The 19,189-nt window shown below is 38.6% G+C and overlaps 1 protein-coding gene across 9 annotated transcripts in view; it reads left to right on the plus strand.

The window, feature by feature from the left end:
• Window positions 1-14,355, plus strand: part of ITGB8 (integrin subunit beta 8) — a 52,052-nt gene extending 37,697 nt beyond the window's left edge. For 5 of the 9 annotated variants that reach the window (XM_065666293.1, XM_065666292.1, XM_065666295.1 and 2 more), the window contains 5 exons: window positions 1,497-1,902; window positions 4,132-4,357; window positions 5,654-5,757; window positions 6,847-7,010; window positions 7,096-12,564. In XM_065666293.1, coding sequence (XP_065522365.1) covers window positions 1,497-1,902; window positions 4,132-4,357; window positions 5,654-5,757; window positions 6,847-7,010; window positions 7,096-7,218 — 1,023 coding nt within the window. In that variant the 3' untranslated portion in view covers window positions 7,219-12,564. Of the gene's footprint in view, window positions 1-1,496; window positions 1,903-4,131; window positions 4,358-5,653; window positions 5,758-6,846; window positions 7,011-7,095; window positions 12,566-13,990 lie in introns of those variants that run through there. The other 4 variants (XM_065666296.1, XM_065666297.1, XM_065666290.1 and 1 more) reach the window with 3 other exon arrangements.
• Window positions 14,356-19,189: the final 4,834 nt, after the last annotated feature.

The raw sequence follows: 19,189 nt of genomic DNA on the forward strand, positions 1-19,189 counted from the left end.
AGGGCTCTGTGTTAAATTAAAAGCACATTCTCTAGCTGCAGACTGTCCTCCTTGGGTGATACGCACCTGCTGTATGAATTCATTACTGCATAGGGACATTTTGTCCCAAACCCAAAACCTGCACCGAGAGTGTAGGCAACTGAGGGGTTGTGTGCGTAGGGCTGCATTTGAGAAACAAAAAGAAAGGCAAAGGGTGAGACAAAGCCTGAGTGCCCCCTCGGTACAACATTAAGCACAGGCTTCTGCACAGCATTCTTCTGTTGTCTGTGTAGGCAGCCACAGCCCAGCTCACCACAAAGCCGCCATTGTCCCCAAGGCCTCGACTGTTCTCATGTGGGAGCGCAGCGGGAGAAGCAGACAGTGATGAGAAATGAATGGCCTTAGTCTTTGTGGGTAGTTTCAACCTTGTATGTAATCTGTTCCTTAGGTTTTCTCTTTTTTTTACTTGGAAGCCTTTTGTTCTTTGGTGGTAAGGAGTAGAGGTATTTGCTCCTCTTGAGTCTCTCTTCTCACTTTTTCCTCTTGGTTATTTTGGTTTCCTCTTGGTTATTTTCTCTGTGAGAAGGCAAGGAAGAGTTGTTTTACATCAGCAGGCTAAATAGCCTTAGTGAGAATAACCTGTCATAAGCCCAGAAAAACCCCAATTTTGAAATACAAGATTGCCATCCGGTCAGAACCATCAAAGAGTTTTGGTAGTGAGGCAAACTCTGGCAGTCATCTACTTACCAAAATTATTCAGGGTCCTGGAAAGCCACAGAGGCTGCTGCAGCAGTGGGTACTACCAGGGTGAGGACCTGGAGCATGGTTGTGATGGCCATGACACAGCCACAGTGTCATGGCCACATGGACACAGCCACATGGCTATGACGCTGTGTCCACTCTGAAGCAGCACTTGGTCTGCCCAGGACCACAAGAGCAGTAAGGCTCTTTTGCATGATCCCCATTGCAGGAATTGGGAAAAATAAGCTGCTACTAAGGTGTGAGCTATTTCTGGGGTTTAATTGGAGTAGATAGGGCCATGACAAAAAACTGTAGTTTCTATTTTCACAGACTATTTCTGCAGCAAGAACATTCATTATAGATCCTTTTTATAAAGAGTATCAGTTTCTGTTTGTGTATCGTCTTGCTCAATCCAGTCCCAATTCTCATCTGAGTATTTCTAAAATATAGCAGAACATACACATTAAATAATAACAGGAGGATTATGATGGTAATTCTGTTGCTATTTAACACATATTAAACTTCTCTCTTGCAGCTGTGCTTTCTTAACATGAAAAATAGACTGCTCTCAGTCTTACATTAAGATTTTGACTGTATATGTGGTGCCTATTATTACTAGTGTATCATATTTGACAAATTGCCACTGTATATTTTGTCATTATTGGCTAGCGCACATTTGTATACAGTGTCAGATTCTGCTTTATTTATGTGTCAAAAAAGTTATGCAATTTATAGGAAATAATAATGGTGTAAAATCTGTCTTTATTTCTTATTAGGTACTTTTCAATGTATCAGTTACAATGAAAGGATGTGATACAACTGGAGGAAGACAATATGCAATACTTAAACCTATTGGTTTCAATGAAACCGTCATTGTTAATGTGCAGAAAAGCTGTGCCTGTCAGTATGGAGACAGTGCAAGGCACAAAAGAGTATGGACTGATGAAACTTTTTCTGATGGCAAACAGTCCCCTTGCAGTGACAATAACTGTAGCTTCAATAGAGATACACCTTCTTCTGAGAGGTGCAGACAACACCAGGACCAGCCCATCTGCAGTGGTCAAGGAAATTGCATAGATGGAAAATGTTTCTGCTACAAAAACAAGCTAGGCAAGGTGTTTGGCAAGTACTGTGAAATGGATAACTTTTCCTGCCTATATCACCAGGGAAACTTATGTTCTGGTAAGATGCAGAGTTTATGTCTGTATTTTCTTTTTTTTGTTTGTTTGTTTTTTTTTTTTTTTTTTGTTTTCTGAAGCTTATATATATGCTGCAGCTGAAAACAATGATGGAATGCTGTCAGGTGCTAGAACTCTGTGCAGGATTAGCGTGTGAAATGTCCTGAACAGCCTGGTAGGAATTATGGAATCCTGGGCTTTCTTTGCCACAGAATTATGCACTGTCTTCTAAACTTCAGCCCTGCTTTTTAGGGGATTTATTGAGTTATTTTTAAGTGTAGCTATTTTAAGATTTAAATCCCAAAGTTCCTCAGTAGTAGCAATTGTGATATCTTGGATAAAATGGTAACATTATTCCAGAATGTAAGTTGATATATTTCAGCCTGGCGGGAATAGAGATGCTAAGAGACTAGGAAGGAATCATAACTTCCAGATGAGGATCTGATTTTCTTGCACCCTTAATCAGACATGTGGAAGATACAGTGACACTTGATTCAAATTACTGATAAGTATGGTAAAACTGTTCAGAAAAGGAGAGTGTAAGTGAAACATAAACAGGGAGAGTTGTTAGAAATTCTTATTCTTTTTCTGGCCTACTTTATGCTTTTTAAAGAAAATATACAAATGAAAATTTTGTATGAACAAAATACAAAATATGTACTTCTAAGTGTTAGAAAGGAAAAATGGGATTGAATCAGTATCATTAATGTATCACTACTGGATTTTTTTTTCCCCTCAGAAGTAATTAAACATTTTAAAATATGTACTGCTGTTCCGCATTCTTTTGTTTCACTGTATATTAACTAGTGATGAATTAAGGGACCAATTTTTTCATCCACGGTTGGATAAATTGAGAGTAATACTGTGGACTTCAGTAAAGTTACTTTGGTTTTGCTCTGCTGGTGACTGTGAACTTTACATAAAATGTAGAGAAATAATGTTACCTAATCCTTTAAATACTTCATTGCAACAAACAGTATTACATTTCATCTTTTCACTCTTCTTCCCAACCCACTTTGCAAATTTACCATCTTATTCATAAGCATAACCTTCTAAATTTACAAGATCCTAAAGCCTGAAATATGGTGCCCTGGTTGGCAGAGGAGCCAGGGAGATCTTTGTGTAAGAGTTGTTGGAGACTGTCACCTGTACGGAGTTCTGCTATAGGCTACCACAAGGGGAACCTGTTGCCCAGAGCCATAGCTGGGCAGCATGCCTCTTTGTGGGATGTTTTCCAGTGCAAATCGTTGCTCTGGTGTGTCCAGGGATACCTTTCCTCTCTCCATTTTGCCCAGCCCAGCCAAAAAATGGGGCAGCCTGTACCTTGGCCTGACTCCAGACCAAATCCTGTCTGTTAGGTGGCGCTGTCTCCCTACAGCTGCTCTGTGGATCCCTGGAGCACAAGAAGGGCCATCACAGTCTGTGTGAAACTGAAGTACTGCTGAGGTGTAGTTAAAGAGACCTCATGAGATTTCCTAGGCCTGCCAGTGCTTTATGTGATCTCTGTTTCTGTATTTCCTAAGGGTGCTCTCACATGCTGTAAAAATCTGGCTAAACTTTATCAGCAGGTTAGTTATGCACCTGCCTAAATGTGCCACAACATGGAAAATGTGGATTTTGCCCTAAAGTTCACACTGTTTTGCCTACAGAGATTCTTACAGCCTTTAAGTCCTTGATGTTGTCTATTTTATGTTCTTATTAAATAACCTACAGTTCATAAGCACAGCGTATCTACCTCTCCAGCTCAGTCATCTGTCGTTTAGAAAGGCAGGAACCAGTCATACATGCTTCTGAAAAGGAAAAAAACTGAACCTGGCATGTTCACATGAACTTGATACTCCTTCCTCTACTGAATCTTTCTATTTATTTGATTTGAATGGTTTCTTGCTAAAGAGAAGTTTGTTTAGTCTGGCTGAAGACCATTTTTCTGATCATTATGTAATTTTTAATCCCCACTGCTTTGATCCAAGGCAACAGGGAAAAATTTTAGTAAGAGGTTTTAAGGAGACATCAGGGTAGAAGCTTTTGCTCAACTTAACAACAAACAGCAACCATAAATATGTATCATGCTGGTAATTTCAGTCAAATCATTAACTTAAAAATTAATTAGCAAGCCAAGGTCTAAATTAGCTCTGTTTAACATAAAGCACCAACAATACAAATGTATGCATATAAAAATTGACTTCCTGTGTTTTCATGAAAGTATATGACTCAGGACTATCTGCTGTTGTAGGTAATGGTGAATGTGAAGCTGGTAAATGCAAATGCTTCACTGGCTGGGAAGGTGACCGTTGCCAGTGCTCTTTACAATCATCAAAGTACTGCCTGAATTCAAATGGCCAGATTTGCAGTGGAAGAGGAAAATGTGTATGTGGAAAGTGTGAGTGCACAGATGCAAGAAGCTTTGGCCGTTTGTGTGAATATTGCCCTACTTGTAACAAAGCCTGTGAAGAAAACTGGTAAGTTTCTTGTGCTAGACTTGACTTTTTAACTCTGAAGTGTTGAAACTAGAATTATTTCTGCTTGGCTAGATGTGTACTACATGTCTTAGATACTTAGTTTAGGAAATGGAAGTAATTTATGCTTGTGACTTTTCTCTATGTAACTGAGGGGTTCACATTGGCAATTAAGAGAATTGCATGTCTGTATCTGTATTCACCTGTCTGTGTCCTATTTTCAGCTTTCTGAAGTCAAAGGAAATGTGTCCTATGAGTATTGCTTTTTCATACTTTTATTAAACAATAGTTCTTCATATGAAATCTTCTGGGCAGGAAATAAAGCCTGTGAATCTGGAGTTTTAAAATGGACAGTAGAGCCTACTCTTGAATGCCACCAAGTGCAGTAGTCTCCAGATTTGTTTTTTGCACATTCTTTGTGCTTCTCAGATGAAAGAAGGAGGTGTGAGTGTTGAACAAGAGCAGAGCTGGTCTCACACAGAGATCAACATTCTCTGCTACTCAGTTTTAGTCTTTGCTGTGCTAGTTTTAAAGTATGTCATCTTTTCTTACCCTTGTAAAAAAAGGGATAGTGTGAAGGCTGAAATGAGTAGTCCAAGGAGAAGAGAAGATAAATCCAAGCCCTCAGTGGCTTTAAGCCAGCACCACTGAATGGTGGGCCATGTCTGAAAAGGTGACTGCTAAGACTTCACTGTATAAAATGTGTATAGTCCTGCTGGCTTACACTTGTTCAAAGTCACTGTGAAATGTGTGCCTTTAATAAATTCAGAACATGGCATAGTCAGGGCTTTTGCAGGATAACTGGTGGTGTCCATCTTCAGTAAGGCGATCCAGTTAAGATGGTAGTTAAGACTGACAGCGGTGGCTCGCACTGTGCTGCTGACGCCTTGAACTGCCCAGCAGTGGGAACTTAGATGGCTTTATCTTAACATAGCATCCAGAAAAATACTAACAAAGCTGTGTTTCCTACACCTATCTCTACCTTTCAGTTTCAGCATGCATCTCAATGATACTGCCCCTGGAAAACTCACATCTCAAAATGCAGAGCAGAGGCCAGATGAAAGTGGCTCGAAGCATGTTTTACTTTACAACTTCTGACTAGCTCGTTCAGAGAAGCATCACAGGGATAAAATGCTGAGAGAGGCATCACATTTCAGAAAGAAATAAATAAATGTTGCAATGGTTTTAGTAATAGCAGGAAAGCATTATGTACAAGCAATACAGCACCCTCTTGATACCATCTCTGTAAGGGGAGTGCAGAGAAAGACATAGGTTTTTAATTACATCTTTATTTTACAGGAATTGTGTTCAGTGCCATCATTCTAACAATGCATCCCAAGCAAAACTTGACCAGTGCATGACCTCATGCTCTTACCTGCTGCGTTATATTGACCAAACTTCAGGTATGTAATGTTTTCTAGGTAATTTTAATGACATGATAATCTGTTGGGATTAATAATAGAATTTACCACTGTTAACAGTGTCTTTCAAAAGTGTGTCGTAGTATCACAATAACAAAAGAAGAAAACAGGAAAAAGAGAAAAATTACTCATAGCTTTAGGGAAAGTAGAAGATAAATAATAACAGGAAATGTGATTGGCAAGCATTGTTAAATCAGATTTCCCAGCTCCTTGAGGAGTCACATCTAATAATAATGAATCCTGCTTGAGCAATGCTTAAAGAAATATTTATAAAAATATGCTATGGTATATGTATATTTATTGCTTTGGATATGCTTACATTATTTGACATCACCAGAAATGAGGAAGAATGAAGTAGAACGCTTACCTCATGTTCAGTAATGTTTAGATATTCCTTTCAAGTATAAAATACTTTATAGTTATGAGGGCTGTGGAAGAATACATTTTCTTCCATAAAATCTCTTAGAGCAACAAAAATGCAGGTAAATGGTTACCTTTTGTCACTTCACATAGTTGTACCTCTTTTTATCTTGTGAGGAAATTAACTGTGAATGCTTTTCTCATAACTTTAGAATTAATTAATAAAGCTTACTGTGTGAAAGAGGTCTACCAGTGAGGAGAGCACTGGACAAGGATTCAATAAACCACATTTTCTGTCATCTTTCACCAATGATCTACACTCTAATCTTGTGAAGGTTAAACTGGTTTGGCCCTGTATGTCTCTAATGCTTCATCCTCTATTTCAGCTATAAACTCAGTGGTTTACGAAGAATTTATGGGGGTCAACACAATGAAGCCTGGGTCTCAGTTTCATAGATTAAAGAAATAATAGTTCCACCATTTTTCTACAGCAGATCTTAATCAGAATTCCCTTTTTTGATATGCCACTTTAAAAGCTTGTATATGGCAACTTTTCCCCTTCACTTCCCTTAAGTTATTTTCCCTTAACTTTTGTCAAGCTAGTGTTACATTTATGTGACATTACTAGGCAGTGTTCGATATACCTATTATTTGAAGGATATGCCTATTCCATATATTAGACTTTACACTTGTGTTTTCCTTTCATTGCAGAATGTTTAACTGGACGAAGCTACTTTAGAGTCTTTTCCATAATCTTTATAGTTACCTTTCTGATTGGGTTGCTTGTTGTCCTTATCATCAGGCAAATAATTCTGCAGGGGAGTAGCAATAAAATTAAATCTTCAGCTGGTTACAGAGTATCTGCAACAAAGAAGGTAATTTATTTCAATATTCAGTAACCTTTTTCTTGCATATACAAGTTAGCAAATCATTGACAAAAATCGTATCTTCTCCTTCAAGGATAAGATGTTTTTGCCTACTGTTTGTAAAAGAACAGTGACATACAGACGTGACAAACCAGAGGAAATAAATATCAGCATCAGCAAGTTACGATTAAATGAAACTTTCAAGTGTGAATTCTGAAGACAGTGTGTTTTCTTGCAAATGTCTGTTTCCATCACACTCAACTTTTTTAAAGTTACCGTCTGTACTCCATCGGAGTTGTGACTGTTGCCATATGGTTTTGTGTCCTGCAATGCTGAATACTGTAACAAAGTCACATGTAAGCATATTCACATAATGTGACTATGTTTGAAACTATAGCTGCTGTATTTTTTTAATGGTTTATTTTTTTTTTTTAAAGAAATGTGCGTTACTACTGTTCAGAAACATTAGTTTGATGTAGCACTTTAGCATATTCTAATTTATTTAGTTTTAGCATAGAATGTAGATATGAACCGGTCTGACAAATCACTGATGGCACTCTACATGTAGCTAGTACTGTTGTGCTCTGTGGGAATGGATAAAAGCTGTGACTGAAATATTAACATTGCTGTATAGTATAGCAATAGATGAAATTATTCAAATGCTCTTAAATAGAGTAATTGGTACTTTTATAGTTCTCTCAGTTGACAAATCCACTGATTTGTCTGCTTTAGCCTCTTAGCTTTTCCTCATTACTTAATAAAAATAATTGGATTGAGTGTGGGTGTACAGTTGTGTGTGTACACACACACACATATACACACACAGAGGTAAATTATATATAATGGTTTTTATATGTATGATGTCACTTAAACATAATTTATATCGGGTAAAGAGTAATTTTTAGCTTTTTTACTTGTTTCGACATAAACACTTTTATACAAATTTTAAGGTATTTGGAAACTGAGTGGCTACAGAAAGCAAGAGTTCTTCTGTCCAGCAACATAGTGTACATGATGATCATTGCCAGCTGACTTCAGCTCTGGAGTCAGCAGCATTTCCGTTGCAAATAGATAAATTACACCAGAGCTGTGCTTGTTTGCTAGCTACATGTCAGTGTTTTGCTAAATGAAAGCTTTGTTCTTTTTTGTATGATATCAGACATGTCTGATTTTACACACGTGCTCTTCTTTCTATGTAAATTAGTGGACAGAATTAGGTTTTGTGAATTTTGACGTAACCACTTCCCTTTTTGTGACTATTCATTTGTGACATAAGAAATGCGTCCAGTGTGATATGGAAAACAACCTGCAATTTGGAAGGAGGTGGAGAAAACAAGAGTCTTTTTTTCTCAAGAGAACACATTAAATGACTTTATAAATGTGGGTTCAGATTCTGCCTTCAGATATGGGCAAATCTCTTCTAAACACAGTGGGACCAATATAAGCTTATCTGAGAGCAGAATTTGATCTACACGGTCCAGCAGAAGCGTTTTCTTTCCCCTGAAACTGGTTACAGTGGTAGAAGATGAGTAATAAGCTAGTTGGAAGAGTCAGCCTAATTTACTAACTTTATGCTGCCAAACCCTATGAAAATATTCAAGTTCTAATGCACTAAAATCTTGCTGGCAAAAAGGAAAATCATCTCAGAAGACAGTATGCAGCATATCATTTTAGCAATATGAATTACTGTTACTGAATATTTGTCTGTACTTATAGATAAGAATTACAGAAACAAAGCAGGACCATTTTATATGCAGTTTGTGGAGATTAGTATATATTCCTATTTCTTATTCTGTATTTCTTATGCAAATTTACGCTGAAATCTGAGGAGTATACATATGAAAGAAAGGCAGGACACAGGACACTGTGAGTGTTCACGGTTTCTTGGGTCATGCATGAAGTGGAATTGAGAAAAATAATATAGAGACAAGGGGCCTAACATTAAATTGACATAAAATCTTAGATCTTAGAGGTTGTTTTCTTTTTAAATGTAAACTGGATTATTCAATGTACTAAAGCAGTCTTCAAAGTAGTCCCTGAGCTTTCTACCAAACAGGTAAAAGTATCTCTTATAAAGAAAAGGGTTTTTCTTACACTGACCCTGATTTTAGTGACAGTTTAATTGTAATATATCCATTATAGATTAATTCTGTAATCTATCATGTATACCATAAACTTTAATTTTCTTTTAAAACCTGTAGAACCATTTTCCTCCTCTGTAAATTAACAGATTCCAAACTTGGTTTCAGTTGGATAAAGAGAAAAGATTGATAAAGGTTTACCTGCTATTGCCCTTGTCACAATTTATTAGTATTTTTGAGTAGGAAACACAATTTCTGGTTATCAGTTTCACTTAATAAAACAAACAAAAAAACAACTGAAAGCTTAGTGGAGAATATCTGAGTATATAATGAAAGATGTGATTGTGTTCTTTAAACACTGTGATAGTTTTCTTTGTAACAAAAACGATTCCTCAGAATGTATTTCCCATAATGACCTTTAAAGCATTTACTGAAGTGATAGCTAATGTTTTTTCTTTAGAAATTACTTTTTGCTGTTAGAAGTTGTCAAGTTATATGGGTAGGGGACAATGAATGTTCTTTGTGGAAGAAAGATTTAAGTTGTAACACCCATCTTCCAGATAACGTCAAATGGATACTACTTTTCTTGTGTAGCACTTAGTTGGCATTGCAGTGCTGCCTGTGAAAGGGCATGGCCAGTATTTCCTAACACCTGCCTGAATGTTTAAAATGCTCTGGTCAAACAGAGCAGGTTTACAGGATGAATTGCCCTGTAAACTGGTTGCTGTCCTGAGATTAAAAAGAAAGTATATTAAAAACAAAAAAAAAACCCAAAAAAAAAAAGCTTTTTTTGCATCTCCCTCATGGGTTTGCTGTATTGTGGAGGAGGCCAGTGAAAACGAATAAGCTGCTGCTAATGTGAGAGGTCAAGTCTCTTAGAAGGCCAATGAGGAGCTTATACAGAGCAGGATCCTTTGGAGGAAGCTTTGTTTCTAGGGATGGAATCTATCCATGAGAAACTCTGGCTTTGCTTGGTACTTGTTTCCCTCTGCCTTTGACCGTGTTTTTCAGAAGAGCTGCTGCAGGAGATGAATAGCCCAACAAAAGCCTCACTATTTAGGGAGCTGTGTTCCCTCAGCACATGACCTTAAATGAGAAAGCAGCCTGTAATTCACAAGGAATTTCCTCAGCGATTGCAGGACTCTGCTTCCTATAGTGCTTAATATGGGAGATATTAAAGACTAATTAGTTCATATTCGTTTTCAATGTATTGTGTGTCAAAGATGCTTATAAACATGGGGGGGGGGGAGGGGGGAGAGAAATATCTAGCCTCAGAATAGAATGTTCCAAACTTCTTAAATAAAACTTCCTATACTGGGCTTCTTAAAAAAAAAAAAAAAAAAAAAAATCAAATAATTCGACTGTATGCATATTCACAAAAGTACACCACCAGATACTCTTGCATCTTATAATTGTTTCTGGGAGTTGTTTTTAGATTTGCTTCCACAAACAGAGCATGTGTATGGTTCTTCAGCAGCAGATTTGTTAATGCCAAAATACATACGTATACTTTCCAAATTCTAATCCCATTTTTTTTAGCCTTTAAATGGTTATTTTTTAACATTTCAGAATGACATGTTTATACAATTCAGAAGTATACATTTTACTTCGGGTTTTTTTAAAGACTTCACAATGATGAAATACCATGAATTGATTATTTCTAAGCATAAATACATTAATAACATTGCTACAGAAGTGTGTGGGAAAAGAACTGTTTCATCCAGAAAACATGCACATGGCATGCAAGGTATTTTCACTGTGCCCAGCTGAAATTCCCTTACATTCACAAGGAATGTTGAAAGAGAAACTTAAAAAGGAAGGACATTTGTATAGGCATAGTTTACATTTTATCCATTATTTTCAACTGGATTTATTTTTTCCTCTCTGTAGTGTCATGAAAACCTGCTATGTAAGGTATTCTTCAGACATCAGTGGAAAAAATTATTTTCCCAGTCTGACCATATATAATACTTGTTTCCTGCTTAGTGTGCTTACCTAAATGTACATCAACTGGGAAAATGTTGCAAACCATGGGAGGGAATGTGTGAAGCAGCTTCCAACAGCCCTTAGTCCTAAAGTGGCCATAAGGCCTAGTGATGCCCAAGGCAGAGAGATGCAAGAGCACTGCTGCCTGCACAAGGCTTTGAAGAAAGACGGCATCCTCAGCAGGTGTGATGTGTCGTGCAGTTCCCACAGCATCCCTACAGAGGTGGTGCCCCAAGAACACAGTTCTCCATTTGCCAGGGCAGGGAGCCTCTTCAAAGTAGGTTGGCTTAGCAGAGGTGGTGCGTTTTGTGTTCAAGCTGCTTGGCCACACTTTGAAACTGCATTTCGTGCAGCCTGCAACCCTCAGCACTGCAGGCTTTAGCATCTTTACTCATCAAAAAACGCTTGTATGTAACCTAGCAAGGGACTACCTGTGTCAGTATGTACTGTAAACCTGGATGCTGATGACTGACATTAAAGCTTCTGGGAAGTCTTTGGGCATCTGCCCACTGATTTCTCACCAGATCCAGGATCTCCACCAGCAAACCTTAAGGAATGTAAGCTGTAGCTGGAAAAAGGCACTTCGCATAGAGGCATTTGTGCTGAGTCAGTGCTGGGTGACACTTCCTCTGCTGTGACTGCGAGTGATGTGTACTGACAGTGCTCAGGCTGTTTGCAAGAGAGGGGAAAGATTTATTTGCTAAGCAGATTAGAGGAGCAGTTGAGAAAGACACCACTTTTTAATGATACTGCTCCAGTTTACAGACAACTCATGGATCTTGCAGAGAACTGAAATTCATGGAGAGGGAAAAAAGGTTAAAATTAGCCAGCGTGAGTGCATTTCCATAGTCATCCAAACCAGTGGGTTTCACTGAGTGTAAGCCAGCTCAGAATGGTTAGCCTTTCTCGGGTGGGAGGTAGAGGGGAAAAAAAGAAAAAAACCTAAAATTCATAGATTCTTAAGCTGTATAAATGCTGCTCTGGATTGCATGTTCTCTTTGTTTCCTTTTCTGCACACACTTTAAACAAAAGGTACCTACTTAATAAAATAAAAATAAATAGCTTCTACCCAAATCCCAGCATCCTGATACCTGTATTTGGGCTGTTTCAGATTATTTTGAAGGGACATTTTGAAAGAGGAATGATTCTTTTGGGAAGGCATTAGTGTTTGATGAATTCACTGTGCTAACATCTTCACTTTTACCTACTACTGCTTCAAAAAATAAAGTATTTTTTAATGTCTTATTTAGCAATGGTGTGACAGCTATTAATAATGCTACAGTTTTTAAATTTCTGTTTAACATATACTACCTTTTGTAAAAAAAAGTATATACAGATAATGTTTCTCTAGAGTTTATGCATAGAGAATATTAGTAAGGGAAGAGGTTTTTAATAAATTTCTAACTTCTTACTGCTCATCTTACATTTTAAATGATACTTTTAAATCAGTGCTTTTGTCATCTGGAAATATACTGAATATTTTATTATTTAAAATAGTATACTTTTATAGCTGTTTATTGTTTTCAGTTGACTACTAATTTCTATTTTATTTATTAATGACTTGACACTGTAGTATATTGAGATGTTTATTTTTCTATCAGAGCTGTAACAACTATGACATTGCATTATTATAATGCAACATTATTGTACTTGCTCTCTAAAAAAATAAAATCAATATTTAATCCATATGGATTTTTCGTATTTGTAATGCTATTATGTCTGTAATAAGCTAAGGAACAGATGCTGCCCTCCTTTTAAAAACAGAAGGCACCTTCATTGAAGAGCAAATGTCTGCAAAGGGAAGCAAATGATTACAACTGGCTTTGAAGGGAATAATACTGTGTTAGGAGAGATAAAACACAACACCATGTGTATCATATGTAGGCAAACAGATGAATGCATGTTCAGGATGAACTCTGTAGAAGGCAGGAAGGGACACAGTAGCCATTAGCAGTTTGGAGGTGCAGCTGGTTTGCCTTGCCCAATGCGGTGGAAGCATGAATGCACAAGGAGGTGTTAGTACTTGATAGAGGACAAGATAATTTTTGTAGAAATATAATCTATAGACTGACAGGTGGTTATGATAGCCTTTCTTCTTCTTCGCTCTGTTGGGTGGTAGAGGAGCTGGTTTTTTTTGCTTTTAACATGCTCCAGTTTTTGCTCTAGGCATGAGAGAGTGAACTAGACTAACAACTGATATTTGTTCAGTCATCACCTGGCTTAGTGTACAGAACAATACAACAGAAACACCTTGGAAGAGCTGTACAGCAAAACTAGGGAAAAAAAAAAGAAGTCAATATCACAAAGACATCCATTCACCTTTGTTGCTTCTTCTGTCAAAGCAAGGAACATAATCCCAATAGATGCCTGATGAGGTTTAGGCTGAGAATTTGCTTTCACAGAGGCAGGAGTCACCAGCCTTCACTGGCACACTGAGCAAGCACATGCAACCAGCCGTTGACATACACATTTACCTTGAAAGTGGTTGATTGAGGGAACATTAACATTGTCACCAACTCAGAGTAAACATAAACCTAGATCTGAATTTCACACACACAATTTGAGCTACAGACATAGGGCTTCATTTTGCCAACTGATAGTAATATCAAAACTAAGGTTACTGTTAACATTTAAGTTTCCTACAGACAGTGATCCTGGCACCAAGCTGTGTTGCATACCCTGTATGTTGTGGAATGACAGTAAGCGATCTAGATGAAGTTCTTTCTTTCTTTCTTTGTCCTGAAATCCAGATACTAAATCTTGCCTATATAACTTAAAATGTCCAGCTAATTACAGAAAGAAGTTTTGACATGAGTGCAATTTTATTTCATCAGTTTTTATTCACATCCACAAAGTTGTCAATGAGGGCACAACAATGCCCTAATTTGACTCCAACATAATGCAACTGCTATTTTGTTGCAGGTACCATTGACAAGAAAAAGGCTTGCTGCTCAGTCTCTCTAAAGAGGAAAGATACCTAAATTACAGCCTTTAAAGCTGGTGGAGGAAAGAGATCCATTTTTCAGCCACTTTTTTAACACCAGTCATGTAGGTGTGCACTATTACAGAATTTCTCTCCCTGCATGATTCCCTTTGTTGTATATGAAGAATTTGATCCAATACACAGAGAGGATGCCATTAGGGACAGCTGGCTTAAGTGAAGATCTGAATATGCCTGGTGATCACTAAAAGGCAACAAAAACTTTGTTAACAGACTGATTTCAACTAGTAAGGGGTTAATCTGAAAAGTGAGTGCTTTCTTCTGATTTCAGGTCTACAACACAGAGAAGAACCTTGGAAATGCATTCCTGCTACCCTGGGTTTAAAAATAAATGGCTTAACTCTGTTGTATGAATTAAATTAAAAATCTAGTCTTACAGAAAACTAAATGGTCTGAAGCTGTATTTAGAGCACAGGTATTCTCAGTGTGGTGTAGCGGCTTCTGGCTGCTCATCTTCTCCTTGGGAGCCTTAGACTGATCCAAGTTGGGTTGGACTGTACAGGATTCGTATTGCCTAGACGTAGGCTTCCAGTCTGATTTATTAGAACTAAAGAGGCCCCAACATTACCATTTCCTGGCCCCTTATCCCAGGAAAACTGTGGTGGGTGGCAGAAAGCAGTGTCTTCCTTTTTCCAAACCCTTCTATCGCCTACTCAGCCCAGAGCATAATATGACCTCTGATTATTTTCTTGGCCTTGAACTGCATGATTCATGAAGGACGGTTACTGTTTAATAAAGATGATGTGTATGCAAGCTGATAAAACTAAATGATTAACCACAAAAGTATAATATTGCCAAGTTATGTCACATATGCTTACTGAAATCAGTGCATGTGATATATTTCTTTCAGCTTTCCAGCTTGCCAAGTCCCCCTTCTGGGGCCCTAAGCCTGTTGTTTATGCCTCAGCAATCTGGAGAGCTTAGGACCTGTTCCTGAGTGGGGCTCCTCAGCTCTCAAAATTGCTCACAGGAGCAGCCTTTCCCACAAACCCGATTCTGACTCTGTGGCCTTTGACCATAGCCTTAACACATCCATTCTGAAAGCATCACCAGGGCTGTAAGATTTGTGGCTGAACTGCTGACAGGACATGTCAGTGGATGTGTTCCCCACAGAATTTTTAGGCATACTTTCACTTTCCTCTGCTCTGGACAAAGCAGGAATTTCAGAGATTTCTACAGCTTAAATGTGGTGCTCTCTAGATTACTCTTGTCTTCAGAAGTGTTTAAGGTTGGCTTCTGTCCTTGAATCATTCTGCGGCTGCACCCAGGCCCCCATGAAAAAGCAAAAAAAAAAAAAAAAAAGCTAAAATAAATACATCCCATATTTCTAAGTTTCTGGTGCATCTCTCCAGATCTAAATTGGGCTATCAAAGAAAATTATCTTCACTGTGCCTTTCTTGAAAATTGCAGGCACTGAATCAGAGGGCTTCATCAGGAAAAAGCTGATGAGAAGAGCTTTCTTATTTTGGGGCAGACAATAACAAGTCTGTAACTAAACAGAGCATCTCTGAGCCTGGTCAGATGCAGTCACACTCCTCTGCTCCTTTCCAAAGCTAAGAAGTCAGGGCTATTTCTTGGTGAATTAGTCAGTCCTCATATATGCACTGGGATGCTCCTGCTGTAAGCTTTGAATGTGATACCCTCACAGCTTGTGCAAGCTGTATGCAACATACAAACCCCAGAGACACATTTCCCTGTGGCATTTCACGACACGGACTCAAGTTGATGCAGAGACTCAAATCCTCGTTCATTACCACCAAGCCCTTTTTATCCCCTTGTTCTGTACTTTCCCAACCTGCATATACATACAACGTTCAAACTCACTGGCCCCTGTAAAACTCTCCAGGTAAATAGTCCAATCACAATGTTGCAGACCCTCTCACAACCCCCACCTCCTCTGGCCTCCAACTGAGATTCCTGCCACAACTACATCCTGGCCCATCTTCCCAAAGCTTGCTTGTTTGCCTTCCCTGTTCTTCAATGTTCCAACTCATCGCCCCAGGGCTTGTCAAGCACCAAGGCCTCAGAGCTCATTCCCAAACTCTTTTTCATGCAAATTTTATCACCTTGACTCCCCACATTTCCCATCCAGTACCACCATTCTGGTGGCAATTTTTATAATTTGTAAATATTTCTTTATGTATACCTTCATGTGTGTGTGTCTGCATGTTACATCCAAATCAACTTTTCCTAAGCATTAAGAAGTCCATCTCTGACTGCTAAATAGCCAGTCAGACCAAATTTTATAAATACATGTACTATATATACAGATACAGTCTTACAAACCTTTTTGTATATATTTAAAATGGGATACCTCCCCTAATTTCTCCTGTATAGCAGGATTTTCCTTTAAAAAATCCTATACATATCCTGTTTTCTGTTGATGGCTAGGCTGCTATCATGCTGAAATCATGACTTGAAGTGTTCCCCAATGGAAGACAGATGCATCATCTTACACAAGGATTCTTTGTTCACAAATAGGTTCTAATCAAGAAAAGGAGCGTGACCATCCAGAGGGACCTCGACATGCTTGTAAGGTGGGCTGATGCCAACCTCATGAAGTTCAACCACTACAAGTGCAAGGTCCTACACCTGGGTCATAGCAATCCCAGGCACAGCTACAGACTGGGCAGAGAAAAGATTCAGAGCAGCCCTGCAGAGAAGGACTTGGGGGTGCTGGTCGATGAGAAAATGAACATGAGCCTGCAGTGTGTGCTCGCAGGCCTCAAAGCCAAGTGCATCCTGGGCTGCATCAAAAGGAGCGTGACCAGCAGGTCGAAGGAGGTGATCCTGCCCCTCTACTCTGCTCTTGTGAGACCTCACCTGGAGTATTGTGTGCAGTTCTGGTGTCCTCAACATAAAAAGGACATGGAACTGCTGGAACAAGTCCAGAGGAGGGCCACGAGGATGATCAGGGGACTGGAGCACCTCCCGTATGAAGACAGGCTGAGGAAGTTGGGGCTGTTCAGCCTGGAGAAGGCTGTGTGGAGACCTCATAGCAGCCTTCCAGTGTCTGAAGGGGGACTATTAAGGATGCTGGGGAGGGACTCTTCATCAGGGACTGTAGTGATAGGACAAGGGATAATGGGTTCAAACTCAAACAGAGGAAGTTTAGATTGGATATAAGGAGGAAGTTCTTTACTGTGAGAGTGGTGAGGCACTGGAATGGGTTCCCCAAGGAAGTTGTGAATGCTCCATCCCTGGCGGTGTCGAAGGCCAGGTTGGACAGAGACTTGGGTGACATGGGTGAGGCATCCCTGCCCATGGCAGGGGAGTTGGAACTTAATGTTCTTAAGGTCCTTTACAACCCAAACTATTCTATGATTCTGTGATTCTGTGTCAAAAATAGTAAATAATGTGTTAACCAGTTTATTCCTCATGCTTTTGTAAGTGAAGTCTTGCTTTTTAAAAAGGAAAGAATCTTTAGGTCAAAAGAAAGAAAAGATAATGTGTCAGGCAGATCATTTTGCAAAGCAAAAGAGTGGCATTCCCAGAAGGACTATTTATCGTCATACGACAGAGTGAGATGTTTCATGCTGCCTAAAATGAAATCTGAGTAGATTAATTTTCAGGGGAGAAGGGAAAAAAAAAAAAAAAAAAAAAAAGAAAAGAAAAGGTGTGGGGGGGGAATAAATGACTAAATGAAAAAAAGAAACCTTTGCTTTTGTCCAAGGTTCAATTCTGTGAAATTGTTGGGCCCTTGGAGTTCAGCTGAAGGCTGTATTAATAGAGAAGATGCTGAGCATCTTTGAATATTAAGTTCATAAGATCCCGTTTGAGATTAGATATATAACAGATTAAGAATGTTAATGTAATGTGTTATATTCCTTCTTTGAAAAAAAAAACCTAAAATCTTACCTGATTATGAAGCCAAAACTTAAGAAGTTTTTTATTTGTTGTCTTAGCTGATACTCCCTTTTGGACCACAAAGAATTTATGTTAGCAGCCATTGTGGAATATTCTTACATTTTCCATTTATCCCCTTTTCAGTCATCCAAAACCTGTTTGGATTTGAACTACCTGAAAATAATGCAGTGCATAATTGACTGTAAATTTCTGTGCTACCCAGGAATTTTGCTTGTTTGGATTTTTCTCAAGTGTGTTAATGCACTCAGTTATTTGGAGGGTGGGGAGGGAGGAGGAAGGAAAATTTAACCAATGATTGCCAGCATCACTTGAAATGCCTTGAAGTGTATTATGAGGTTAATTGCTATCATTTAAGCTTTATGATACATTTGATTACCAAGTTCCTATGGAATTCAATTGCTTTTACCTTTCTAAATTTTACTCCTTATTTTGCCAGTGGCCAGGTCCTGATGCTTCCCTAGGCTAGTGAAGGTGCTTGCCAAGAAAGTTGAGTCTGCTATGTGTTTTGAACCAGTGAGATAAGGGAATAATATGCTTGAGCAAGCTTTGGTGAAGAAAACAGTAGTATAATTTTGCTCTGATTACAAACCTGGGTAATTGAATTTTTATTGGATGTAAGATTTATAGTCAAGTCACCAGCATTGCAAACCTGAAATATTGCTAATTCTATGGGCTATTGATTGCATGAGAGACTTAAATAATCTTTTTGAGATCTCCCTTGGAATATTTTTTTCAGATACTTCATTTCCCGAGGACACCTTCCTACAGGATGATAAAATAGGATTTCATTTACAGTATTCACAAGGTGGCACTGAGCCTTCCCTCCCTTAGGGATATAGAACTGACAAGTGCTCTCAATGTTCTGACAGGAGTACTGCCTTTTCATACCAGTTTCCCATGAGAATAGCCATATATTTTCAGACCTAGAGTCCATCCAGCTGGGTGTAGCTCTCTCCAACAGTGGAGATGAGCTGCCATGGGAAGCATAAGCACACTAAAAATGTATACAACTTCTCCGAGTTTCCCTCAGCCTCCAATAATTTTTCAGTGGAGGGAATTTCCTACATCTGATTAGTTTGTTTAATCAGTAATTCTAACTTTTGGGTAAGTGCCATTGAACTTACTTAAAAAAAGAAAAACTTCACTGAGTTTGGAAATGCTGCATGAAGAACTGTTTCCTTTTGTTCCTAACACAGCACCTTGCTCAGTGGCCCTGCATTCAGAGTGGACTCTTAGCCCCAGCCACTCTCTTC

Source organism: Lathamus discolor, chromosome 2, assembly GCF_037157495.1.
Source record: "Lathamus discolor isolate bLatDis1 chromosome 2, bLatDis1.hap1, whole genome shotgun sequence".
NCBI lineage: Eukaryota > Metazoa > Chordata > Aves > Psittaciformes > Psittacidae > Lathamus > Lathamus discolor.